Raw genomic sequence first — 27,931 nt, 5'->3', positions numbered from 1 at the left:
ATTCTGCTAATCAAGAAGATGCCTTCCTTGTGTCTCAAGATCAAGATGTTGGAAAACGATAACCGAGTTGTTTCTTGCTAAAGGAATATTTCTCGAATATCTCCTTTATTTACACACGTCGTTTGAAATTTATTGAGAAGAGATTGCGGAGAAATTGACGATCGTGGACGCGCGAGTGCGGCAGTTATCGCTCTTCTATTGGTCGGTCGCTCGTGTCTGAGGGACGTGTCGCGCGCGAGGAGGACAGAGCAAGGAGAAAAGGAGGGGAGAAGGAGGGGCGACGCGACGAACGTGGACAGACGGAGACAGACAGTCGACACAAGTTGACCCGTGTCTCCGCGTTGGAGCGCGTCCGTTCCGCTCGCGATTCCCCGGTGGCAGCGAAACATTGCGCCAATTGCCGCTGCCGTTTAGCGCGAGTCGAGTTACGCATCACGCATTCCCGTCGTACGATAAACTTCGTTTTGTTCGCAAGGTGTAGTGTCGTGTACGCAGTGCGTGCTACGTTGCCCGTGCTACGGCATCGTCGCCGAGTGCCGTGTAGCTCGAGCCGATATACGTGCGAGAGGCCGAGACGAGGTGATATGATGATCTGATCGCGGTCTCAACATGACCGTGGATTTTGTCGACTACTTTTGGGTAAGCTGAATCTCTCTCTCTCTCTCTCTCGCTCTCTTCCTTCCCCGCGACGTACATTTCTCCTTTTCCTTCCTTTTTATTCTCTTTCTTTTCCCTCACGAGCGAGCCCGAGCCGTGATACGTCACTCTCGCTAGCCTCGCGTGTGAATTTAGGTTATGTCGCGGGAGAACGTATCTACCGTGACCTCCTCGCCCTGCCCTACCCTTTTTCTTCTCTTGGCCCATAATGGTTGTCCTTTTCAATACTGCGGAAGCAACGCGGTGTACACTGGTCAATAGAGTCCCCTTTTCGTTTCTCTCTTGCTAATTTACCGCTCGTCGCGTATCCCTTCTCGTATGTTACGTGTCGTCTCTCGATTCCTTTCTCGTCTCTCCCTACTTCTTTCCTTCTCTCTTTCGTTCTTTTCCGTGGCTGCATTTACCATACCGTTTCACGTCACGTACCCAAGATGAGTAGCGTGAAAAATATTCGATGCGTTCTCAAAGCAAGCGCACTTGATATGTGCACTTTGTTACTCGTGCAGCATGCTGTACGCGATCCCGATCAAGGGCGCCCGCAGAAAAAAATTCAAGGGGGGGGGGCAAAAAACCTTTAAGGTCTTTCCCTTTAAAGATAGGAAATTTAAGGAAAAAAACAAGGAAAATTTTCATTTCGAAACTTATTGTATCAAATATATAATTTACGTGTATTATTTATTTGTTCTTTTCTTTCCTTTTCGTTTTTTGCTTATGATTTAGAATTTTAACATTGCAATTTTTCAATTCCAGAAGGGGGGAGGAGGCACTTGCTCCCCGCTCCGGGCGCCCATGCTCGGGACCCTATATAATATTCTTGTACGAGAGCGAGGAGATTTCGTGCGCGTCGATTTCCTCGTATCTGAATCATCGGACAATTGTCCGTGTAATAATCGTCCGTAATTGCAGGAATATTCTAGTGAAACAAGCATGAACCTTGACATTCTCAGTTGAGCACTGCAGACAACGTGTCTACAAAGTCTGGAAAATGATATATAGATTTTTAATTTATTCATTCATAATGTCGATATATATGTATAGTACACGAGAGTAATGTCACACGCGGCAATAAAATTGAATTCATTGATAATAATTTCATTATAACAATGACGTTGAAATCTTATGGTGTTATAATTGAAAAGTACACGAGATTTGTACCTGAATGTGCCTTTTTCTTGAAAAAGTACGTCAAATTAAATTAAAACAATTAAATTTGAGTATTGATTAATTTAAAAAAATTAAATTTGAGCATTGATGTGCACCCATTTTGAACTGTTTTTCCTCCTATGATGCATGTTGCCGATAACATGGATGTTACTTCCTTCGATTCACAGCGAGAGTCCTCCATCAAAGAATATGAAAATAATTGAGCATTTAGTATGCAATGTCTCAGTGTTTCGGGAGAATTGTTTAAAAAAAGGTCCAATGCATTCTATACACGTGGGAGATTGTTTTACAATAAAATTAAAGAGAAAGAATATTGCAAGAGAGAGACATGTAGTTGTCGCAAAAGTAATCGGTACAATAGGATGACAAGAATAATGTCACGTAATGACAGTTTATTGCGGCAATGTCGCTCGAGAGTTGTGCTCGGTGTGAGTTTACGCATGATCAAAGTTCAAGTGTTAAACGGCTAAGTGGTCTTAAGTGCCGTTTAAGTTTCAACATATATCTTGCAGCCGTGATATTGCAAGGAAGATGTATGCATAGTTGGAAAATGTTGACGTAGAGAGAAGCAACATGTCTCTCCCCCTCTCTCTCTCTCTTGAATTTATCAGCTCAACAAAAACATATAATATCGTCAAAAAGTCATCCCCTAAAAGACAAAGTTACATTCAATTAAAAATAATAAAATGAAATTCTTGTTAAACGCAATTATTTTCTACTCACTGGCAGAAGATGACTCTTAGATCATCGAAGAGTTACAGAAGATAGGTTAGTCAGAGGATGACTTTTTGACGATATTGTATGTTTTTCCACTTGATAAGGACCATCAGTTAATGGTCGAAACGTAGTGACTTGATTATTGTGTTTATGCTGGTTATGGTCAATAATAAAAAGGTTTTTACTATTTAAACAAATTACCAGCGACTTATATCGGCTTCTATTGTAGACGAAAACTGCAGTTTAAAAAGTCTGACGACTTAAAATTGAAATGTGAATTTTGAAGGGATATATACTAAAGCATATCGTCTCTTTTTCTTATTCAAGGGTGAAAAGAACAATGGATTTGACGTGTTGTATCATAACATGAAGCATGGTGTAATTGCCAGCAAAGAATTGGCTGAATTTTTGCGAGAGAAATCAGCCATAGAAGAGAACAATTATAAGCTTCTTAGTAAGGTGGCAAAACAGGCGAGCAGCAGTACGCAGGGTACATTCGCACCTGTATGGGCCGCTCTGAGAGGCGCCGCTGAGAAACTCGCCGTTTTGCACTTGCAGATGGCCCAACGGGTCACCGAACTCATAAAAGATGTATCGAAATACGCGGACGAGCTACATAAAAAGCACAAGGCTGTACGTAATTATAATCTCTTACATTCCTTTTTTTACTCTTGCTTATCAAGCTTCTCGTTTCTTCTCGATTCAATTACCACTTCGTAAAGTGAGATGCAACGTTATTTTTTTACTTTTCACCGTCATGTTTTGCTGTATATAGGATACATTTGATATGCCGCTCTGTACGTGCTATCGGTATCCACCCACAGTCGAGTCAGTGTGTGTTCTCGTCTCGTGAGAATTAAATCGGCTGTAGTCTGCACACACACACACACACACACACACACACACACACACACACACACACACACACACGTATATAAACATACGTGTATGCACGTGCGTGTATGCATGTCCACATTATCGCGTATATATAGCATATACACTAGCTTGTAACGGGTAATTTATTAGTTATTTTTTCAATAATAAAGTAACGTCTGCTATTAATGATATTTAGGTGAAGGAAGAAGAGTCTTCTACTCTAGAAGTTGTACAGAGTATACAGAGCATTACGGTAACGTTGCACAAAACGAAAGACACGTGTATGCAAAAGGGTCTCGAATTAGAGAAATTGAGAAAGGACAATGCTAGTCCGAGGGAGCTGGAGAAAGCGGAAGTAAAATTCAAAAAGTCACAGGATGATTACAAGGCGCTGGTGGACAAATACACGGCCATACGGAACGACTTTGAGGCGAAAATGACGCAAGCTTGCAGGGTATTTGTTTGAAACATTACATGTCGAAGACTAGAGCTGCGCGAGATAATGTCGCATACATTATTAATACATATACAATAATTAGGGTTGGGTAGTAAATAATTAAAAGTTATTAACTTTTAACTTAACTTAGTTCATTTTAAATGCATTAACATTAACTTATTCACTTTTTTTTTTATACAAGTTAAAATAATTCATCAATATTAAATCGTTTTCGTGTGAAAATGGTTGATTGCAATGTGTCAAAAAAATACATGTTAATTAACTTTTAACTTTAATTGAGTTAATTTTTGTTTAAGTAATTTTTAACGTAAACTCAGTTAATTTCTGGGTCATTAACTTTAAACTTAACTTAATTAAAGGACAAAATGAAGTTACCCAACCCTGACTTATCAATAGTATATAGACGTGTGTGTGTGTATATATATATATATATATATTATTAATGAGGAAATTTTGCTTTCGTTACATCAAGCGATTCCAAGATGTGGAGGAGACGCATCTGAAACACATGAAGGAGTTTTTAAACACGTATGCCGACGTTTTGCAAACTAATCACGAACAAGTTGGCCAGGTACATATCGATTTCAAACGGCAATGCGTCGACATGACGGTGGAGAAATTATTAGAGCAATTCGTGCAGAGCAAGTACACGGGTTTCGAGAAGCCAGGTATTAAAAGAAGTATCAAGTACATTGCACACGAGCGGCAAGATTTTTCATTTGCCTGACTTATACCTCCTTGCATCTTGTGCATCAGGTGTGATCGAATACGAGGAGGTAATGATGAGTTTGGCGGAGATCACCGGTCACTCTCAGCCTGAAGGCGGTACGGAGGCGCCCAAGGAAACGTCAAAGGGAACCAACGGCGAGACAGGCGTAGCCGGTAACAGTTACAGTTCAAAAAAAAATCAGGGATTAAAACTCAGGGAGGGAGATACTTTGAGGGTATTGGATGGGGAAAGGGGGCGGGTGATACTGGAAAAGGATAGAGAAAAAGAAAAACCGAAGGAAAAGGACAGAGATCTGTCACATGCACAAGCCACCAAGGCTTCCCGCCGTGCTACCTCGCTACTCAACCTGTTCATGTCCAACTCCCAGGGTAGGTCTCTCTATCTCTTTCTCTCTCTCTCTCTCTCTCTCTCTCTCTCTCTTTTGTTTAAATCGTGTAAATTTCTCAAAGTCTCATCACGTTCTTAATAGCGATTTTTTTTCGACCTACCTTGGTTCGATGCAATGAGATGCTACAACTTGGAAACGTCGTTACACACTCTTGTATGATTTCCATATGCTTACATGATTACGACAAAAAACGCACGGTAATACCTTGAATTACTTTGTGTGAAAATTGATGGTTCGTTGCGCAAGGTACAATTATATCGCGGCATAACATTGCATACGTCTCGGTAGGCCTCGTCTCGTCTTGCCATTTTTAATTTATCCTATCATTTGCATTTACTTTCAATTTATTAGTCTCGTTACATACTATATAATAATATTGATCACGTCATGCGCTTCCGCCCGTTCGGGCAAAGCAGCACTCATATAGCAGCGGATATACGCCACAGTCATGTCAATTTCAGTTCAATACAATTTTGTCAATTTGTTTGCGCTTATGTGGTTGTTGCGTTATACTTGCTTATGCGTAACATGATCTAACATTAGGTGGAGGATGGCATATAGAGTAATTCGTGTGTTCCAGGGGGTATATTTTTATCTTATTGCCAGTTACGTGCGATACTAGGAATTTAGAGCTTATTGTCATCACTCGTTATCACTTTGCCCTCTCTTGCATAGGAGATGATCGACGGGAGCAAAGCAAAGGAGGATACTTGATGATGTTTTACCGTACGATTCAAATACCTTTTTATCGGTCTACACTTGCGTGATACGCATGCGATACAACAATGTTATCGTGTCACGTTTCATGTATCGTTACGGTTACGCATATCCCACCAACGGATAAATAGTATCGCGTGATTATTTAAAGTAATCTTATTTATCTTACCCTCTGGAACGCTTCTATGCCACTGAAAGTGCCAAGTGCAAAGAGGTCATTGCAACTCCAATTGGTAGGACTAACGTGCATTATGCATTATGGAGCAAGTCGGAGTGAGAGGAAAAAGGGCCGTCGGTTTGGCGGGGAGTATTCAAAAGCGTGAAAACAATGAGTGTTGTTTCAGACAAACAGAGGCAAGCAGGGTCGTCTGGTTCGGCACCTGCCACTCCTCAAGGGAACAACCTGCCTCCTGCTGTTCCACCTCCCAGCATCTCCAGGAACCCTCTCAGAGGATCTAAATGTAACAGCTTACATTGTGATTACTCCTCTAACCCCTCTACCATACCTCCTCTATATTTATCCATATTTTCTCGTAACGTGCGTTGCAAAAGTAATGACGAATTTCTTTACAACGCGGTACGATGCGGAAGCGCGTAAACGCATTCTATTCTTGATTGCCGCTACGGATATGTTACGGAGTTATTGATAAACGGCTATCGTGCTTCTGTTCTGTTCGTATGGTTTCTGTTGATCGCGTGTCCTCCCTTTATATTCTCTTTCTGCAAACCTGTATCCTTGGGAGCATAGTTGTGCACTCTGTTTCTCACTTGTCGGGTATGTGTTACAATTTTCATGTTCTCTCAATCGGTATTATGCGGCTCAAACACGAATGGTCACAGTCATTAATATGAAAATAATTTAATGTTTATCATAAGAATGAGAGCTTTCCTTTCTCGTAACCAGGGTTCAAAAATATCATGATATATGTATATCAATTACCTTATTTTACCAAAAAATTTATATATGGTAGAATCTTTATTTATCGATGCTTCTAAAATAAAAAATAAAAAGGATAAGAATATTTCCAATAAAAGAACATTTATTTCTTAAAACGTTTCAATTTGGAGATCAAAATAATGTTTTGTTGTATTTAACTGCACAAAATATCTCAATTAATATTGATTGATTTTTATAATGATTTATTGAATAAATCAAATGATATATATCATGATATTTATCTAGTGATTTATTTATTTCCTCGAACCCTGCTCGTAACTAACATAACGTTAACATCGGGTTACCGTACGACCAATCTTGTTCGAGCGTTCCTTACGTAAATCTTGGATCTATCTCGGTTCTTCTCTCATTTATATGGTGCGCTCGGTGACAGCTGTGATATTCTTTCTTTCGATAACTCGTACATCTTATGGTCGAATAAACCGTAATGTGATTAAGTAAATTGTCTGCTGACTTGCAGTGGTTGCGCGTATTATGGTTCCTCCACTCTGCACTCTTTTAGAACAACAGTGTACGTATACTAACCGGATTCGAAGCGCTTGAAATTAATGTTACATATCCAAACGAGTATCCTTTATTGTGTATACGAACAAAGCGGATTGATCGTGCATACTCCGATGTAACATTAATTTTTGCTTTATCTGTACATACATGTTTGTAGAAAATATTTCTTCACTTTACCCGAACTGTCTTTTTTACGTTTCAGAAGAGACGCATTATATTCTCGATTAAAGGAAGAAATATTTTTCACTCGTATTTTACTAATCTTATAAAAGACGCTTGCATAGAATATAGGCGTATTAGAAGTACGTAGAATTCTAATATAATTCGAATTATTTTTCCTCTTTTCTTCTTCCTTTTTTTTGTATTTTATACAAGATCCTACTTGTAAATTGTTTTTCTAACAATCGTTTGTGTAAACGTATAGTTATTATAAATGTATCAGTCCGTCGTCGGACTTACGGGTGTTGCAAGATGAGCATCTGAATCAAATTTCAAGCGCTTGTAAAACATATCTTCACGTTAATACGATATACAAAATTATACATAAACAACTTCGAATAAAACACTACATTTTACACTACTATTACTACCGCATTACGCTATTCACGTACAATTATATTTATATGGATCAGGTGTGCTTAGTACAGTTTCGCTTCTTCGTCCTGTTTCACGTTTGGCGAGTATCGAGCAAATTGTTATCTCTCTGATATATTTTTTACGTATCACGAATGATTCAACCCGTACTACTAAACACATGCTGTCCCGAACAGATATTTAACTACAAATTTCTAACTATACCCTTGTACAGTAAAATTGTAAGGTACACTTTTCTACGCCTTTAAAATCCATTCTAATGATAGAGCGCAGTGAGATAGGAATAGATAAGGATATGACTAAACTAGAGGGAGTTGGACTTGAATAATGTTGATGCACACAAAATATGGTGGGGTTGGCTACTGACGGGGCCTCAGGTGAGCCGTTTTTGTAAAATTCATAATTTGCATGGCTCACGTTTATATATATATGTCTATCTCTAAACGTAAGAATTTCTTTCTTTCTTGCCTCAAACCATAACACGATTCTGCAAGCAACTATCATCTCCCAAGTTACGTTCTTGTCGGTGACGAGATTTCGTCATTTCCGTAGCATCATCTCCCGCAGCATCCACGTCAATATCGTTAAACGTTAACGAATCATGTACATTTCCCTCTCTGGACAATTACTCTCGTTAGTGTTCGAGACTGCCTTCGTGCATGCACAGTAACATTTGCTTGCAGAAGATATGTCCTTCCCTGTGTGTATTATCTCTCAAAGAGACGCACGAGATAGAGCGTGCAAAGCAAACTGTCATTTCTGCAGTGTCATTCGGTAATTGTTAGAAAAACAATTTAAGGAGAGATTAGATGATGCAGAGACTAAGGGGACTTTTAATGGTGATGGTGCGTGGGATATCTTTATAGTTTTGCTAACGTACGACATGCTCTATCCTCTTTGCTATTAAAATTTTTCTTTTTTTTTCTCCTACTTTCACTCTTGTCACACGAGTATCTGCATTTTCTTTTGATGTAGATATCAACTTAACTTAGCCCTTGTCTCGCAAGATGCTGACATGCGTTTCTCTCACCGTTTTTCAACTTTCTATGCAATTCTATTTTATTAAATCTATATTTCTGTTACATTTAATAGATTATATTAATAGATGACCAAACTTGTCTTACACAAAGAGAGACTCGTGTCAGCATTATGAAAGAATGCGTCAGTTAACTGATTAGAATCTTTTAGAAGTGCTAATTATGCTAATTATTTATACAATATGAAGTTTATATATCTGATTACACTTCCTAATTGCGCGACATTTTGAATAATTGGAAATTGTTGATTAATCTACATTTTGCATTAGATTACAAATATACAGTGTGGGCTCGCACACACTTCTGTGTCATTGAGATGCTAACAATAATGGCTCGCATATTTTTCATAAAATTCGTTTTTGTATTAATATTTATGCTACTACTTATTTCACGTATCTGTGTGTGTGTCACACTGTATACTTGTTATACTTTTGCATATGTCTGCAATAAACGATTATAGAGTTTTTTCTCATTTTATTCATATTATATATACAGTTTAGTTGCAAGTTACAGTAATTAATAGAAACAGAGATGAGTCGTGTCGTACGAAATTGTTCATTACATTTCCGATAATGGTGCAAAGTAGCAAAAATATCAAACATTTTTGGTTTTGATTCTTGATAATTCTAAATTCTAATCAATTTGCCCACAGTGGAAAGTGATACAAACAGTTTTTCGATTTTATTCCCAAGTGTGTCCAAGTACATGCGTCCAATCCTAGCAATTTGAAAGAACACTTTATATTCCGCAGAACGTAGCCGAATGTAACCGAATTCATATATAGTTTGATGTAATTGTAAAGAGAGAATTGATTCGCGTTTGAAGTATATATTTCTAAGTAGCTTAGTACCGTATACCACAATCCATCCTATTGTCTACATTTGGGGTGTCCACGACCAACAGGGTTTCTCCGCAGCAGGAGAGAGAAACGAAAGGAGAAGAAGGCGAAGAAGAAGAAAGACCTCGTGGAAACGAGCAGCAACAAAGAAGAAAAGTCTGACCTGTCAGTATACGTATGCACAGCAGACCTAGTGCACATTGAGTCAGTTTCGCATCCAGCACAAAGTGTCAAATTCTACGCTCTCTAAAGTAAACGTGAAACTTGGTACATGATGGAAACAAGCTGTACCAAGTCAGTGTAGTCCAATTACAACGGTAATATCTGGATGTTATTCTTTTGTTGGATGCGAATCTTAGACTCGAAATGCTTCGTTACGCGGTTATAAAATATTTAATAAATATCGAAATATTTGGTAAATGCATTCTTTCACACACACACACACACACACACACACACACACACACACACACAAAATAATTTAATGGCCATAGCATGTCTACAGCATGTGAAAATATCTTGTTTAATGCACTGGGCCTGCTGGAACCTAGGAAAGTATATCATCTTAAATGTCATGTCACGGATGTAATAGGGAAGACAAGGACGACAGCAGAAAGTCGGAAACGCCGACACCGGAGGTGGACGAGGATGGTTTTTGCATCAGACCAAAGCCGGATCCATGGGAGAACGAGAAGGGATTCTATTCGAGCTCGGACACGGATTCAGAGGATGAGAGGGAACGTAAAATTCGAGTGGAGATAAAGCCTCTCAGCAACGGTGGAGCGCCAATGAGCGCAAGTGTGGATGAATTGAGGGCGACGGTGGAAAATTTATCTTTATCACCTGCACCAACAGTGAGTCATATTTTCTATTCCCGTCGTATCGAAGAATCTCGTACGGTATCGTATCGTATCGTATCGTATCGTATCGTAACGTACCGTATCGCGCGTGACATTCCGGTTGTGGCTCGTAACCGAAATGATAAATATTCTATAATTTCGAAGGAAGCGGAAGTGCGATATGATATACGATATGCTCGAGTATTTGTCATACGTTTCATTGACGAAAACATGATACTGACGCGATAGAAGATTCAAGATTTTCAATTAATTTACATCAAGTAATTCTCCGATTTGTTGAATAAATTTTAAGAAAATTTTGCGCGCGTTGTTACGCGTGTGCGTGCCTGTGTGTTTGCGCGCCTCTGACAATACATTGTATTTAAATAGGGACGTCGAGGATCGAATACCGATTCCGATCATCATATGAAAAGGTCTCAGTCAGTGTCACAGCAATTAGGAGGTAAGCCAAGCTCAGATTTACTTGGCCTAAACTTGTTCAATCCTAGCAGTACACCGTCGAGCGCGTCGACACCGACCGGCAGCCATCCTTACGCCCCGCTGCAGAGCCCGCCGCCACTTTCCACATCGCCAACTCCGTCGCAGCCACCGCCGCCACAGTCCGCGCCGCCTATCCACTCCCATAATACTCGGTTCCCAGGTAAGGTTCCCGATTAACGAGCTTATGAGAAATTTACCGTTTCGCAGGACTGACGAATGTCGCCAGGTGGTGGTATCGTCATTTCATCAGTCTAGTACTTGCATCGCAACAGTTTGCAAAGAGACTCAAGACACTCTTTCATTTTCTTTCTTCCAGATGGGGATTTGTTTTCGGAAGTCGGAGACATCACGCCGGCATTACCGCCCAAACAATCCGCATCTTCGACACCAACGGGATCGATCGTCATACCCAGGCCACCGTCGCGCAGAGGAGAAGGTCCCTCGCCGCGCGGCAGAATGTCGCCCGCGACAATATCGCGCGCCGACAGCGTCGCTAGTCTAGAATTTCGCACGGCTGGCGTGGGCGTGGGCTCCTCGCGGGGACCGTCCCCGCTCACGATCGGTCTGGCCGACACTATTCCACTGGCAGTGGCGTTCCACGAGATAGTGCATTCCTATTTCCGCGGCACGGACGAGACTCGTTGCCAGGTGAAGCTCAGTGGCGACATGATGTTGTCCTTTCCGGCCGGTATCGTTGCGGTACTGGCCAACAACCCTAATCCCGCCAAGTTGACTTTCCGCGTGAGAAACACCAATCGGCTGGAGAGACTGTTACCCAACAGCCAGCTCATCAGCATGTAAGTCACTTACTTTGTCCATTATGCTACTTTTTCTCATCGCTCGTCATTAGCTTAGTCGTTTAAGACTCGAGAAAACACGAGACGCTCATAATGGGGTGTTTGTAGGGACGCGACGCAGACTACCGTCGACAGTACAATCTTCGAATTCAATATGAGTGCCTTAACTACGTTGCTACGGCGGCAAGCTGAACAGAATCCCTCGGCCTCGTATTTCAATGTGGATATCCTCAAGTATCAGATCAAGTGCAAGGATGGCGCTGGCTCCTGTCCCTTCCAATTGGTCGCGTATTGGAAGTGCGAGACGACCCATACTGATCTCAAGGTATCTAACCGACAATTTGTATCAATTTTTATCTTCCTCTCATTGTATAGTTGTCGCAAATTGAATTGTGTTTTCCGTTCTAGATCGATTATAAATACAATAGTCGCGCCATGGCTTCAGCGAGTCCTTTATTGAATCTCCACGTGGCAGCGCCCATCGACGGCGGGTTCAAGTCGTTCAACAGTAAACCATCGGCACAGTGGTTACCCGAAACAAATCGCGTACTGTGGAAATTTACAGAGTTGTCGCAGCACAGCGAAGGCAACGGAGTCGGGTCTCTGAAGGCGCGGGTCGAACTTGAGCGCGGCCCGGGCAGTCAGGGCACGATATTTACCCAATTCAATTGTGAGGGGACCACATTGTCGGGCGTCGAATTCGAGCTCATAGGCTCGGGATACAGGTTGAGCTTGGTCAAGCGAAAATTCGTGTCGGGTATGTTAATTATTAGATAATTGGAGGTAATTGGAGTGCTTCATGCGTTTACCGCATCATTAGTCGATGATAATTAGTAGTAGTAAGATCCTTTTACTTCTCCTTCAAGGAGCATGGGGCGACCGTGAAACATCGTCATCGCGCTCTATTTTGGGCCAGTGGACCTGGCTTTCTCCACGTCCTGCCAGCCTCGTGTGCCTCCCTTTCTACCGTACTTCTCCACGTTATCCTCGGTCTCCCTCTCCTTCTGTGACCCTGCGGGTTCCAACTCGGTGCCTGCCTCTTGATGGCATTTCGGTTCTTCCTCAAAGTGTGTCCTATCCATCTCCATTTTCTCTCTTTTATTCGAGTCACGATCGGCCTTTCTCCTGCTTTTCTCCATCCAACATCAAATACTCGTTTTCCGTTTCAAGCCAAAGGTCGTCAACTTTTTAGAGCGTAGCCGGCTATCCTTCACTTTAGTTTCTTTAATAATAATAAATTTAAAGATAGAGGGTTATTAGCCTTCTGATCCCGAGTGCCCTGATGGGGTGCCATCTCTTGCCTCATTTGTGATAGCAGGAGGCTCCGCATGCAGGCTGAGGCTAACATTTGGCTAGGAGAGGTTTTAGATTACACATCACTAGCCCTTGCCTCCCCGATGATAATTACTCCAAGAGAATTATTGTATTCTTATTTTGATTCTTGCACCGTTGTATTATTTCAGGAAAATATATCTGCGACGGAGACTCGGATTCACGTACCAGATACGCCGCACCGCCATCCAGTGCGGATTGACGACTTCCAGAGTGGGTGCCTCAGTGGGAGAGCCAACCCATTTAATATTGGTACTTGCTTGATCATTCACTGCCCATAACACGATTATCAATATCGATCGTTCATAGTGTGGAGAAACTTGTTGGACACCAGAGCGCGTTCGAAGACCGAGTTCCTCTCGAGGAAAGGTAATGCATTAAATGCAGCTCGTTCGCAGATGCCTCGGAAGAACGTACGCTTTTGTCACAGATATTGCCTCTCCGTGCGTTTAATGCGACGAACCTTCATTCGTGCACTCAATTTTATCGCAGTGGAAGCTAAAATCAACGAAATTGGAATAAGGACATTCGGAGGCGTTAGATGCGCTTTTCAAGTGTGGGTCAACGTGTAATTTTAGATTAGAAATGCTTACGATCAAGAAAGAAGAAAGAATTAAACGGAAACTGACTTGACGCGATTCGACTCGATAAACAGAAGTTTTTCTTGCGGACTTGATAGCTCACATATTTCTTGTACTTTTGTGTCAGGGTGCACCCACTGTTTTAATAACGAAGTTTTCATCCGAGGGAAAATTCTTTGGTGTCCGGCATGCTCTTCTCCGACACGACGACTTTTGCCATTCGCTTCTTTCTACACAATCAAAATACGATACTTTTTTTTTCTTTTTCATTTCAATCCTCCTCTCGAGATAGTACAACACTTTGTTCTATTGTTATACTTTGCAACAATATACATATATGTGTATATGTATATATGTATGTATGTATATATGTATATGTATATAATGTAGACGGAGTATTACGTTATTAATAGCGTGAGGCGAGAGGAAGGCGATGAAAGTGTGAGGGATATTTAAATACCGATCAAGTACGTACGTGTACATGTAGCATTTATACTTTGGGCGGAGAATGGGCATATTGTTTGCGAGCCTTTCGGCCTTCGGAGAGACTCGCCAGTGCGCCAGTTTTCTTTAGTTTATTTTCATACGTGCGAGGACAAGAGTATTAAATAAGAGTAAGATGCGCGAATAAAAGGAAACAAAAAGGAAGAAGCTGTCTTATCGAATGAGAGAGACTGCGAAAGCGAGAATGAGCGAGCGTACGAGGACGAGAGAAAGAGTTGAAATCAACGATACTTTTTTAAATGTTAGCATACGATTGACGCGAGACGAATCAAATGCGCACGATTTCGTATTTTTGAGGGCGTTTAAGGGCTAAACCAAAATTTTGATGTCAATAACCGGATTCTAGTTTTAGGTGTAGTTAACGGCGAAAAACGGGGAAGAGAGTCGTTTATCTAAATGTTTCGAAAAAAAGAAAAAAAAACCGAGATTCTTAATATTATACGTAAAAAGCTGCTAGTTTTTCATCTTTTACCATTTCACTTTTGTTCGTAATAATTTGTATTCCCGTTATAATAGTAGTAGCCACTTGTTTACACGTCACGTTCATTGCTTTATATAAATCAGTTAATTTAATCATTTACGTCGATTGCGTTACAAAATACTATTGACTAATGTTAAGCCTAATGTTAAGCCTTGGTACGAGACTTTTATTTTCGTATTTTCACCCAAATCTGAGATCTCCGTGAAAGCGTTATTATAGACGAGCAATTTGCGCCAGTATTCAGTGTCGAACGATTGGATCGATAGGTGAGATAATTGACGACGCTGATCGATCACGTAATTATTTTTCAGATTTCTACTATTTGAAGCTTTCACCAATTTTACGCGCTTAAAACAAAACAACGACCAACATTTTGCAATGATAAACTCTGCACGTACAAACATCTCTAGTTTGCTCGTGATAATTTAATTTAACGACATTTTGTAGTGCAATATGCAATTGAGTTTGGACAATTGCTCGTTTAGAATATACCTTTACTTATGACTACGATATATTACGATGGTGTTTTACGTTAACCTATTAAAGGCCCCCCTATGTAACATATGTAATGTACAGGGTGTTATTTAATTCGCGTCCACTATTTACGCAGTGATATTTCTCATGAAAAACTGAGTCGAAAAGTCCTGAACCATTTTTTTCTATTTCTCACAGCGTGTACTTCTAAAGAACGACGCTGATTCAATTGACTTTACTCAATAATTACTACTTTATTAAACATTATAGAAAAAAACTGCACTTTCCGACTTTCAGTTTTTCACGGGAAATATCACTGTGTAAATAGTGGGCGCGAATTAAATTACACCCTGTATATCATTGTAATGTAAAGAATCTCTGGCAACAGAAAATTGGCATTATTTTTTAAACGCGTTTCATATTAATGTTAAAGTTTACGTTAAAAAAAGAAGTTGCGTATACGTTAAATATCGCGAAAGATTTCACGAGAAATTATATTTATTTCGAAAATTATTTTTTATTTCTATTAAAACTTTTTAATAAACAAAATCCTTGTTTTTTTTCTGTTCTCCCGAAAACGAGTTTGTTGGCCGTTAATAGGTTAAAGGTGTCTTATTAAAAAAAAAGATAGAAAAAATGCATCCCCAATAAGCAAATTGTTAACAATATGTCAGCAGATCGGAAACAAATTTAATCAGAATGATACAGCAGATACGGTGCCATCTGTGTCCGCATTAAGCTTTTGTTTTGTTGCCAAATCCTGCTGACATAATAAAATAGCAGATTGGCGGCAGAAATAGTGCAATGTGCGCTGCAGATTGGTTATGCCTACAGATTTTGTTATGTTTCTGTTGCTATGTTGCTAACAGTATAGAAAAGACAAAACCTGCGTCAAATCTGTAGCGTTTCTACTAACAAAATCTGTAGCAGACTCTGATGATATTTGTTTTCGACAAAGTTGGCTATTGGGGCGTCTTCTGTCCAAGTGACGAGATGGCAGAATCATTGTTGACGGATAGCCGTATGACTTCGTTTGCTTCCTGAGAGGATTTTGCTAGTATATCCCGAGGCAAGGACAAAACTCGCGAACATGTACATACAAAATCGCGAATTAACTAGCAACTCTTGCCAAAAGAAATCTAACTCGAATCACGTGCGGCCCGGCACACACGATGTGCTTTCCTTCGTGTTTCACGAATAATAGATAAACCATTACGAGTTACTTTTCTGAAAGTTTAGGCTTTAAGCACTTCACTCGTGCTTGAAGCTATTCATTTCCGATAATCGTTGGAGGAAGCTTGTTAGAGAAATTAACGGGGGAAAAAAAAGACTCGAGAGTCGACGGGCACTAAGGTACACGCTCGGCTAGTCCTCTCGGTTAGTTGCAATTGCTTAGCGAGATGTGACGTATCGTTTCTTACACTTTCTTGTTCAGAGAGACGTTATGCGATTATTCTACAAGATTTTATGATTATTGTCATTATTGCTACATACAACGGCGTTCCTGCGATACTCTATACGTCTCTCTCTCTGACGCGCCTATTTTTCACGATTTGACATGAGAGAGCGTACTTTTGAGATTGTTTTGTATTGTAATTGTCATGATAGAGAAAGAGAGAGAGAGAGAGAGAAACAGTACCAAGGTCTATACGAAGAGCAATACGAAACATCTGTAACATACGACGAAATTCAAGTGACCACTCCATTCCGGAATTTCAGAATTCCAGAAATCCGTCGAGAAATGAATTAATCGCATCGCCGACCATTTCTTTCGTCCGTATCCACGTCAGTCTAGAGATTTTCGTTTGAAGCTTGTGTGTATCTCAGGGTGTCTGCGATTAATGATTCTCAAACAATCATCCGCGTACATTTTATTCCACTTTTACTAACATTACATTGTTGTGCGATCGTTATCGCAATGCTATTTCTTTTTTTTTCTTTTCTTCCTTCCTTTCTTCCTTTCTGTCGTTTGCGTTTCACATTTGCACGTGAAGAACGTTACGTGCTCGCAATACGACAACAATGGAGTGGTTTCTGAAGAATCGACTGAGCTCTCCTGTGATACGCAGATGTCACTATAATTTCATAATAAACGTTTGTATTGAAACACACATGTATATATATATATTACGGCGTGACGTAATCGCGTTATCACTTTCTTCCCGAGACTGATCCCGAGACGACAACGATCACCATGAGGAAAGCTCGGAAAGCGAGGGCATAGAAGCAAAACTCACGCGTTCTTGCGCGCGGTTATCGCTTAAAAAATCATCTGTAAATCTGAAAATATTTCATATTTAACGTTTAAAAAATGTCTGGAGGAGAAAGAAGAAATTGTGCCAGTAAAATAAACTGGAAACTGCTTGAAATTGCAGCCGCCAAGCTCGAACGTTGTTGTTTCAGGAATGAGGAATTTCTTGCAACAATTTGCTCTTTCTCTAAAGTCATTTCGCTCGGTTTCGCTCGATTTCGCTTGATCAAATCAATCTGAACTTGTACACGTGAAAGATTCTCTTCCGATCGTACGTTTTGAAGGGAGAGTTTGAGTTTTGATTTCTATGTTCCTGCTCTTGAATCAGGTTTTCTTGTTGGTAATTTAACAAACGCGCTGTTTCCTCAAGGATGATGACAACGGCGACCAGGACGGTGTTGGGATAGTTACGATTGATTAGTATTCCACGCACGCTTCATTGACGGAATTGATTTTTTCCAAAGAGATATGTACAAAGTCCATCGTGTGTATGGGGCTCGGGTGTCGCATTGTACAAACGACAAAAGGAAGAGGAGAAGAGGAAAAAGGACTCACGCTGTGTTAAAGGGTCTGTAACGCGCAATTGCGCGTACGCAACCGACACGTAGCTCTTACACGTAATAGAAATATCAGAGGACTATAAATGAATAATGCGATACACGCACATGTTGCGCGATGCGTAGCAAGTGGTGATGTAAACCTCTCGTTGACATGTAATATGTCCATGTTCTAATAAAGATTTAGGATATTTTCTATAAACGCGGATATTGTTTGTAGTTGCAACAACTGCAAAAGATGCATATACATATATTTTGTTACGTAAAATATAAATACTAAATAATAAAATACAACTTAATATATAATTGACCAAACACATCCGCACGCATGTGATCACGTGTGTATGCTAGGAAAGCGACAAATGTATGCACTCTATTGCACGTATGTGCAGACTAGGAACTTGACTGAGTTGAACAAAATAATAAAATCCTTGATTCGTCCTATCCGTTAAATGAGGTATTATTATGAGGTAAGATTCACGTTTGTTCTCTTTTGCTTCTTTGGATACTAGCTGGTCCTTTAACGCGGGTTTATACTTTTCTTCTAATATATCATCAGATTATTCTCTCTCTTGATGGTCCAGCCATCCATTCACAGCGTTTCTAGACTTTTCAAACTATATCAAACTATCTTAAATAACAAGTTAAGGGGAAGCTGGAATCATCTGTATTACCGACGGAGTAAACTGTTTTTAATAAATCTTTTTATTGATGCGCAGAATGAAAAATCCTTTTGCACGATATCAAGGACCTAATCTCGTGCTCTGTATTACTCTTGGTCACGATTTCCCATTCACAAAAGTTTTATAAACACTAATCTTTTTTACTACGCTTCTAAATTCGCTTCTAAAAGCATCCCCATGTTCCTTCATTCTGTTCCGAGTTGGGAGCCACCCTATATTTTGTACGTACGAAATGTAAAATTGTTGTGGTCGGACAATAAGCCGAGAAGAAAACTGTAATTCTAAAACTTTTCTCGTTTTTCACATAAACTCCATTAGTCCCGTATTCATTACTGCCTATACTTTGATCGTGGAAAAGGATTTTTCATTCTATACAATCAATAAAAAGATTAGTGTTCACAAATTTTACGATAATACAGACGACTCCAGCTTCCCCTTAAAAAACTAGATTTAGCTACGTTATACTTTTAACATTTTTTTTCTACTCTTCTTTCTTGCTCTGAAGCATCAATGTGTGTGCGTGTGTATATATATATATATATATATACACTTAATTTTAGTTTGCTGCCGTTAGTGTTGCCTTTAACGTTTTCACGTTGCAGATTTGCTCAGTATGTACCTCAACATTTCGTCTTCCTTGAAACACTGGATCAGCGTTTCCTCATACCTGAAGAGAAATGTAAATTACATTTGCATTGATATAAACAAAAGTCGCAAAGAGATTTCCAAAGAAATCCAGTTGAAAATTATTTACACACACACACACACACATGGGCGTCCGCAGGGAGGGGGGCAAGACTGGGCATTTGCCCCCCTCGCTGGAATCAGCAAACAATTAGACATTGATTCTTCCTTGAAATAAAGAAAACAGATGTCAGATTACAAACGCGCGCTTGCAGCACCTATACCTTGTCGCAGTGAAAAAGCTTTTACTACCAAAGTATAAATTTTAAATTATAAATATTTTAATTCTGGAATTAAGTAACATTTTGAATCATGTCCCCCCCCTGAAAAAAATCCTGTGGACGCCCATGCACACACACGCACGCACGCGCGCGCGCGCGCGCGCGCGCGCGCACACACACACACACACACACACATACATGACATACTTGTCATTCGCAAAGCATGAAATTCTTCATTTATTGTAGATTGTTGCAGAGTTCCGCCAGAGAATTTTCAGCCGAACGTTTGAATGTTTGAATGTTAAAAGCATAAAGCACAAAGAAATATAAAGAAATGAAAGAATATAGATACCTGAGCGGTATCTGATTATCCTGGCGTTGCACGATACCCAGGTCGCGGACTCTCGTCAACACGGTATCCGCCACCACTCTCTCGTATTCAAGATACTTTTTATCCTGAGTGAACCACAATGCCACGGCGCACCTTTTTCCGCCGCGCACGCCTTGGACGCCATGAAGATTTTCACCGCCGGCGGAAAAAGCCACCATGCGTCCGCATCGAGGTCGAACGATACTCCGGACGTGGCGCTTCCTTTGACTCTCGACGAAGAAAAATTCGCCACCGTCGAAGTCATCATTGAGGTACAGAATCGCCGAGTAGTCGCGCCATGTATACGCGGGATCTTCCCGGTGGCAGAGACCGTCATTACGTATCACGCAATTATCAGCGTGAATTTCGTGACTGAAATCGGTTCGGTTCGCTGGGGAATCTGGAAAGCAAGCATGAATTTCAATTTTCGATCAATCAGGGTCTCCGAAATGATTTTCGCGAAATGTTTTTAAATAGTTTGCTATTTATAATACTTTTCTCTATCGTTTTCAAGACATCGAGACAGCGCCGCGCGATCGCAGTTTCCACTTGACGTCTCATTGTTTCGCGTTGCATCGCGTCGTGACGCGTTGACGCGATAAACGTTATGAAATAGGATGAAAAACGTCGCAAGAGCAATATTTCTTTATCATATGCATGTGCCACGAGTAGTAATGACGATTAATAATCGTACATGCCGTACCCAATCCTTACGATGCAAGCGTGTCAGCGAGACTGACATCGGAAGCACGAGGATGCGTCAGATGAAAATTACCAGGTAAAGCCGTTCGGCAGACCAGATGGGTGTAGGTGAAATGCAACGGTTGATCGAGGTTGAAGTACCTTTCCACGTGATCGCGAACCGCTTCCGTACGTTCTAGGAACAATTCCAACGATTCCGGCTTTGTCAGACCGAAATACACCATCTGCAATTTTCAGGTAAAACGGAAGCTTTAGCAAGAGGCTCGAACACGATCAAAGAAAGAAAATATACCGTATTTTCCGTAGGGTTGGGTAACTTCATTTTTTTCCTTAACTAAGTTAAGTTTAAAGTTAATGGCCCAGAAATTAACTAAGTTTACGTTAAAAGTTACTTAAACAAAAATTAACTCAACAAAAGTTAAGTTAAAAACTTAAATTACTTATTATAAAGTTAAAAGTTAATTAACATATATTTTTTGACGCATTGCGACCAACTATTTTCACACGACTTTAATAATGATGAATTATTTGAACTCGTATAAAAAAAGTTAATAAGTTAATGTTAATTTAAAAATAACTAGTTTAAGTTAAAAGTTAACGTCTTTAAAATTAACTAAGTTAAGTTAAAAGTTAATTACTATTTAACTATTTAACTTTGTAACTTAACTTTTAACTATTTAAGGGGTAACGCCACTCTGGCGCTCGGAAAAACAGCCTAATTTTGTATGGGAATATAATGAATGGAATACAAAATCCGTTTAAACGCCTTTATTGTACATACTTTGAAGTGTATTTACAAATTTTTATTGAATTTTGTTTTACAAAATGGCGGCGCCAGAGCTCAGCCTCTTCTCACAGATAGTGTTCCGCGGCCGGAAAGATTTCTCCTCCGATTTTTGACCTGGAACAAAAAACTAAACATGTTTGAGTCTTATATAAGGTTAGCTCGAGAAGTACGTACGGAAATTAAAAAATACCGTTTTTTGTAAAACTGACGCACGTTTGAACAAAAAGTTTTGTTACCTAAAAATGAAACTTTTTGTTCAAACGTGCGTCAGTTTTACAAAAAACGGTATTTTTTAATTTCCGTACGTACTTCTCGAGCTAACCTTATATAAGACTCAAACATGTTTAGTTTTTTGTTCCAGGTCAAAAATCGGAGGAGAAATCTTTCCGGCCGCGGAACACTATCTGTGAGAAGAGGCTTCCTTTGTTGAGCTCTGATGCCGCCATTTTGTAAAAAATAATTTAATAAAAATTTGTAAATACACTTCAAAGTATGTACAATAAAGACCTTTAAATGAATTTTGTATTCCATTCATTATATTCCCATAAAAAATTGTCAAAATTAGGCTGTTTTTCCGGGCGCCAGAGTGGCGTTATCCCTTAATTAGTTACTACCCAATCCTGATTTTTCGATTATTTCCCGAATGCTTACCAAAGCCATTCTGCCAACGGTCACACCTTCGAAACGTTCGAAAGGCGAGTGCGGATTCTTGTTTCCTTCGTAGCCATCTCCTTCCACAGCAATCTAGAATTTCTCTCGTCACACATATTCGTTATTAAATTGATTATTATTACGCACGATAATCTTTCATGTTGATCATAAAGGTCATTGTGTTGTATTATCAATATTTAAGTCTTTATGAAACCTTTGAAGAATCAATTACAATCAGGCAAAACCAGAAATCTCGCAGTAAATGTCGAAAAGTGGAAGCTGGGAAATGGACGGATCCGATCATGGGCGTTCGCCGGATTTTTTTCAGGGGGAGGGGAGGCATGATTCAAAATGTTACTTCCAGAATTAAAATACTTATAATTTAAAATTTGTACACCTTTTGATAGTAAAAGCTTTCTCATCGCGACAAGTAGATGCTGTAAGCGTGCGTTACGTTTGCAATCTGGCATCTTTTTTCTTCATTTCAAGGAAGAACAAATGTTTAATTGTTTGCTGATTCCAGGGAAGAGGGGCAAATGCCCAGTCTTGCCCCTCCCCTCTCCCTGCGGACGCCCATGGATCCGATCAAACTGATACCTGAGCGAGTTGCAAGAGCCGATTGCACTCGATGGAATCGAGAAAACCGTCGAATGCATAGCGATTCTTTCCACCGAGCTCTTCTTCTCCTGCTATTAATCGTACGTCGTCTCTGGCTTTTAATTGCGGTCTCGTTCGAATCTCTTGATCTCTTTGAAAGTTTGTCTGCCGCTCCACGTTCCATGTCTCACGGAATGTCGACAGATTGCCCACGAGTTGCATCCAAGTGGATGGTGAGTGACCCGGAGGTGGATGTAAGGTCAGTCTCGACGAAGAGCTCTGGGAAAAGGAGAATAAGAAAAAAATTCTGTTTGTTCTTTTCAATTTCTATTTTTCCATTTCTTTTTTGTGACATCGCTATCGTTCGCGCCTGCATTCTCACGTTGCATGAGCACAAAAGCAAATGCGGTTGCATGTAAATAGGAGCGTTCGCGCGAGAAACCGTGCGTCGACCCGCTTCTCTAAAGATAAAGACGCATTATTTTAATGTTAAAGGTCGTCTGTCAATTATTTTTGAAATGCCGATTCTGTCGGCGTTAGGCAACTCAAACATTAGGCCGTAACTAAAAAACACTCGTAATAAAATTTCGCTTATTTTCGAGTATTTTATTATTGTTCTTCGGGGACAGAAGGCTGTACACAATACATGAAAAATTGAGAATATCCGTTACGTTAATTTGAGCTAGTGATACTGTACTCGGACAGTATTCTGAACCCTCGAACAAGAGATCCGCTGGTTGTCCCGATATGCCGGTTTAATCACGATATCCGATGGTCACGTTTATACTCGCGTCAACCTTTGAACAAAAATCGAGATGACAGTGCACAATAAGGATACTTTCGCGCAAGGTTCGAGAATATGTATCAATAGGTAAATATCACGATATATATCATTTGATTTATTCAATAAATCATTATAAAAATCAATCAGTTCATTATTTTGCTCTCCAAATTCAAATGTTTTAAGAAATAAATATTCTTTTATTGGAAATATTCTTATCCTTTTTATTTTAGCAGCATCGATAAATATTCTACGATATACAAAATTTTTGGTGAAATGAGGTAATTGATACATATCATGATTTTGGTTTTTCATAAATATCTGATATTTATATAAATGATATTTTTTGAACCCTGCTTTTGCGTTTATCCGTCTATCCGCGCTGGAAATCGCGTGGATCGGTGAATCAACGGACAAGTGCTCCCAAAGCAAGTTTATTTGTAAAAACGTTCGACAGTATATGCTCGTTATTTAGAATTTCTTACCGTTTCGTCTCTCAACTTTAATGTCCGTTTCTTTTTCTTATCGGTCTTTTTTACATGAACCTTTTTGGTGAACGCCTTGAGCCTGGCATCAATTGCCGTAAATTCATTCGATACGTAATGTAGCAGCATCAACTCGTATTCTTGTCGCTTGACGTAAGAAAGCGCTTCCTGGAAGAAAGTGCTCCGTCGAATAAATGTCTTCGCTCGAGATACTCCCGCTGATGTCATATTTCTTAAACGTCTTGTTCTAAAAGAATTGTGAATATACATGAACTTATACCTCTCTTGGCTTGAAATATTCTTCCTTGACTTTCGGTTGTGCGCTATAGTAGTCCTTATTATGAAGCATCGTTTCATCAGCGGGTAGGAATAATAAAAAGCTCGCGACCGCTGCGCAGGCCGCTTTTAAATTACCCACTGTGCGTAAGACAAACGAAGAGTATTTACATTTTTATAAACAACAACGTTATCCGTTGCTGTGCGATGATATTTATTATAATAAGCTACTTGCGTTTGTAATAAGCAAACTGCAGGTAATTGTAGTGACTTCTAAGTAAGTCGCTCCGGAAATTGCCGTTTACGTTGTTCAACGCGGATGAGCATTTACGTTTGCACTTTAAGCAGAATGCAAAGTGATCTATACATAAGAATAAAGAAGAAACGAAATTATTTCATGATATACACTACCGTCAAAAAGTTTAAGTAACAACCAAAGTAACAAATAGAGATTAAGATAGAAATACAAAATAAAATTGCTTCAAATTATAATAAAATTAAATTTTATTGGAAAAAGAAACACGAAATAGTAATAATAAGTAATTGACATTATCTTTTGGAGATGAAATTATATAATTAAACCTATTAATTTCTTTGGGCCTAAACTTTTTGACGGTAGTGTACATGTTGCATATAACGTATATAATATCTCGTTCATACATCAATCTCGTTATTTATTAAATTCGCGATTAGATAACTCGTGTGTATCTTACTTGCTACCGAAGAGGTAAATTCGGGATGCCATCCTTGGTCGAAAGGTCCCTCGCAATAGATTCTGCACTTCTCCTCGGATTCCATATAAGACTCGAGAGAACTCTCGAATTCGGCCACAGCCTCCGCATAATGCTCGTTTTCGTATGCCGAGACTCCTCGGACGTACATTTTCACGAAAGGAGCCGCTTCTAAATTGACAATTTTCTCCAATTGTACGTCAGGTAAATCTATGTAAAACTTGAGGCTCTTTTCAATCATCTCGTGATCTCGGTGTTGGGTCAGAAAGGTGAAAGCTGCATTCGCTGCATCTTGATGTCTTTTTTTCTGCAAAATTATTTGGAAATTGTACGCGCGCGAGAGAAAGAGAAAGAGAGAAGGACGAGTGATTCGTACAATTATTATATATTGATCATTTGGAAATTGATAATCTCATTAATCGCTATTTGAGGTATTTTCTTTGATTAAAATATGTGAAATTCTTAAAGTTATAATTGCTAATATTTTAGTGGATCAAAACTGGCTAATGTCGATGTTCAGACATAAAACTTTTCTAACCGAAGCAACTGTGTGCTAACGGGATTTGTTAGACTTAAAACACAGTCATTGTTCTAATTAGAATCAAACATGAAATATGAATAAATTAAATTCCTTGCCAATAAAATATTAGCAATTTTAATGACTTACTGGCGATTTAATAATTTCTATAGTATTTGTCTTAATGATTCTCAATAACTACTTAAACAGTACATCGAGATGCGATGATACGGATAAGTTTTTCGGGTCAAGCTAAAGTCGTGTAACTCGAGATTTACGCGAAGCAACAGAGTGTATCTACAGGCTACGTCGAAATTGCGTAATCCACCAGATTAGGAATCGGGGGAATGGTATGGTATTTTCGTACGATGTTCAACGTACGGGGATCTTCCGTAAACGAAAGAGTACGTACGCCCGGATCTTGCTGGAAGCGTTTCACCATTTATCAGCTATCGCGCATAACATGAACTTGAAGAATTAGGATAGCGATCGTGGGCGTCCGCAGGATTTTTTTAGGGAGGGGCGTGAAAATGTTACTTCTAAAATTAAAATACTTATATATAATTTAAAATTTAGTTACACCGTTTGGTAGTAAAAGCTTTCTCACTGCGACAAGGTAGGCTGTGCGTTTGTATATGGTATCTTTTTCTTTATTTCAAGGAAGAAAAAATGGTTAATTTTAATTGTTTGCTGATTCCAGGAGGGGGAGGGGAGCAAATGCACGATCTTGTCCCCCCTCCCCCTGCGGATGCCCATGGTGGCGATTGAAATTACTTTAATCGTTACCTGAAAATAGCAGATATGAAGATACTCGTAAATGGTAAGATCGACAAACTTCTTTTCCGTGACGGGCGGAAGTCGTTTAAGCACCGTCGCGCCAGCGATTTCTCGGTAATCCTGATTGCATTTCATCAAACAGAGCGTTTCCTTGATCTTTTTCTCGTAAAATTGCAGATCCTCAATGTTCTCGGCAAGGATCGGCGAGGAGTCCGCCGCCTCGGCTTTACATTTTCGCCGGCAAGTTGTCACCATGCGTTTGTATACTTTGTATCTGCGAAAGGATTCGCGCATTTGCAGAAGAGATGACGTCAGGATCTATCAGGGTGCTTGATTATTTCGAGTAATCTCCCGAAATGAAATGCAATCGCAATGTTACGTTATGAATGTTATGAGGGATATTATAAACAATAATAGAATATTCTCTCTCTCTCCCTCTGTTTCTCCGAATTTCGTGATGACGCGATACGATTCAGAGCACGTTCAAATGATCTCCTACGACTTATTACGTCACGGAAGCGACATTTCAGTCAAGGCTTAATCATTTTAACGCGCAGCTTTCAAGCCAGTTACGTTCCAAGGCGCGAAATGCGGAGCTTGCCCTTCAGTTCAATTCCGAAAATTTGCTAGATTGCAATAACGTTCCGAAAATTGCGGATCTTTTTACCGAGGACATGGAATATTTTCGAGAAGTTTTATAATTCTTACAGTTTATTAAGGAGAAATGAAATCGTGACATCAGAATCGATATCATAAGCAGGGTTGAGTAACTTCATTTTTTTCTTTAACTAAGTTTACATTAAAAGTTACTTAAACCAAAATTAACTCAACAAAGTTAAGTTAAAAACTTAAATTAACTTATTACAGTTAAAAGTTAATTAACATATATTTTTTGACGCGAGTGCGACCAACTATTTTCATACGATTTTAATATTGATGAATTATTTTAACTTGTATAAAAAAGTTTAAAACTTTAAAAATAACTAGTTTAAGTTAACATGTTTAAATTTATTTAAGTTAAGTTAAAAGTTAATAACTTTTTAACTTAACTTTTAACTAGTTACTACCCAACCCTGGTCATAAAGGTAAATGTTCATTGTGTCGCTCGTCGCTCATTTTTAGCGTCAAAACAAGTCACGTGATCAAAATTAACGCTGGACAATGGTCAATTTTGATCACGTGATCTGTTTTGACGCTAAAAATGAGCGACGAGCGACAGCATGAAATAGCACCTTAAGAGATTCGAAGGAAGAGAGAGCAAGAGAGAGAGAGAGAGAGAGAGATGTTTACGCTTACGATTAGCTGATGTCTGCTCCACACGAATAATCGAATAGTCATAGCGTACAAATCATACTCCAAACGTGTAAACGATTACCGTGTGATATGTCCATGACACGTTATAACGTGAGTTCGTTCCGAATAATATTACAACGCTTGTAATTTACCCATTTAGAGCATCGTTGAAACCGGCGATGCAGCGGTCCCAATCCTCGTCGAGATACGCCTGGACCGCATTCTCAAAGATCTCGGCGAGAGTGCTATCGTGCACGTGGTGTCGCGTCTCGTTGGCGCACCGGCACAATCCGAACAGGAATCCGAGCAATGCAACGAGCCTCATCTCGTTTTCGGTTCGTTGCCGGACCGTGCTGGACCGTCTCGAGTCAGTCCCGAGTCGTACTGAGCCATGGACTCAGCCAGCTTTCACGCGTGGGTCG

The 27,931-nt window shown here is 39.7% G+C and overlaps 2 protein-coding genes across 5 annotated transcripts; one reads left to right on the top strand and one right to left on the bottom strand.

Annotated features, from left to right (window-relative positions):
* The first annotated feature begins 272 nt into the window (after positions 1-272).
* LOC105282344 (F-BAR domain only protein 2) lies at positions 273-17,070 on the top strand. 3 transcript variants are annotated; one of them, XM_026971263.1, is made up of 13 exons: positions 273-639; positions 2,866-3,171; positions 3,611-3,868; positions 4,344-4,539; positions 4,628-4,753; positions 9,703-9,802; positions 10,230-10,491; positions 10,867-10,916; positions 10,989-11,137; positions 11,294-11,774; positions 11,883-12,099; positions 12,183-12,531; positions 13,238-17,070. In XM_026971263.1, exons 1-13 carry the CDS (start codon positions 610-612, stop codon positions 13,306-13,308), a joined length of 2,595 nt encoding a protein of 864 aa, XP_026827064.1. In that variant the 5' UTR covers positions 273-609; the 3' UTR covers positions 13,309-17,070. The 3 variants fall into 3 exon arrangements, with proteins under 3 accessions (XP_026827064.1, XP_026827063.1, XP_026827062.1); XM_026971262.1 differs by having other exon boundaries at positions 9,703-9,793; positions 10,867-11,137; XM_026971261.1 differs by having other exon boundaries at positions 10,867-11,137.
* LOC105282343 (prolyl 3-hydroxylase 2) lies at positions 17,069-27,931 on the bottom strand. Of its 2 annotated transcripts, XM_011344249.3 has the most exons (11): positions 27,662-27,931; positions 26,226-26,490; positions 24,905-25,229; positions 24,427-24,552; positions 24,196-24,332; positions 23,916-24,083; positions 22,650-22,928; positions 22,053-22,145; positions 20,688-20,838; positions 19,895-20,312; positions 17,069-19,304 (listed from the first exon to the last, which is right to left on the bottom strand). In XM_011344249.3, the coding sequence occupies exons 1-11, from the start codon at positions 27,832-27,834 to the stop codon at positions 19,229-19,231; spliced, it is 2,211 nt and encodes a 736-aa protein (XP_011342551.2). In that variant the 5' UTR covers positions 27,835-27,931; the 3' UTR covers positions 17,069-19,228. The 2 variants fall into 2 exon arrangements, with proteins under 2 accessions (XP_011342551.2, XP_011342552.2); XM_011344250.3 differs by lacking the exon at positions 17,069-19,304 and having other exon boundaries at positions 20,182-20,312; positions 20,616-20,838; positions 27,662-27,930.

This window comes from Ooceraea biroi, chromosome 7, assembly GCF_003672135.1.
Source record: "Ooceraea biroi isolate clonal line C1 chromosome 7, Obir_v5.4, whole genome shotgun sequence".
Classification (NCBI taxonomy): domain Eukaryota; kingdom Metazoa; phylum Arthropoda; class Insecta; order Hymenoptera; family Formicidae; genus Ooceraea; species Ooceraea biroi.
Note: the sequence above shows the minus strand (reverse complement) of the source record. Positions and strands in the feature narration are given on the sequence as shown.

Bases quoted from the DNA above. Each gene is read 5' to 3' on its own strand.
- LOC105282343 (XM_011344249.3), bottom strand. From the start codon at position 27,834: ATGAGGCTCGTTGCATTGCTCGGATTCCTGTTCGGATTGTGCCGGTGC. The intron at 22,929-23,915 runs GTAAGAAATTCT...TCCTTTTCCCAG, and splicing joins TAAAGTTGAGAGACGAAACG to AGCTCTTCGTCGAGACTGAC. The intron at 20,839-22,052 runs GTAAGCATTCGG...TGAAAATTGCAG, and splicing joins CCGTTGGCAGAATGGCTTTG to ATGGTGTATTTCGGTCTGAC.
- LOC105282344 (XM_026971261.1), top strand. From the start codon at position 610: ATGACCGTGGATTTTGTCGACTACTTTTGG. The intron at 4,540-4,627 runs GTATTAAAAGAA...CTTGTGCATCAG, and splicing joins CACGGGTTTCGAGAAGCCAG to GTGTGATCGAATACGAGGAG. The intron at 12,532-13,237 runs GTATGTTAATTA...GTATTATTTCAG, and splicing joins CAAGCGAAAATTCGTGTCGG to GAAAATATATCTGCGACGGA.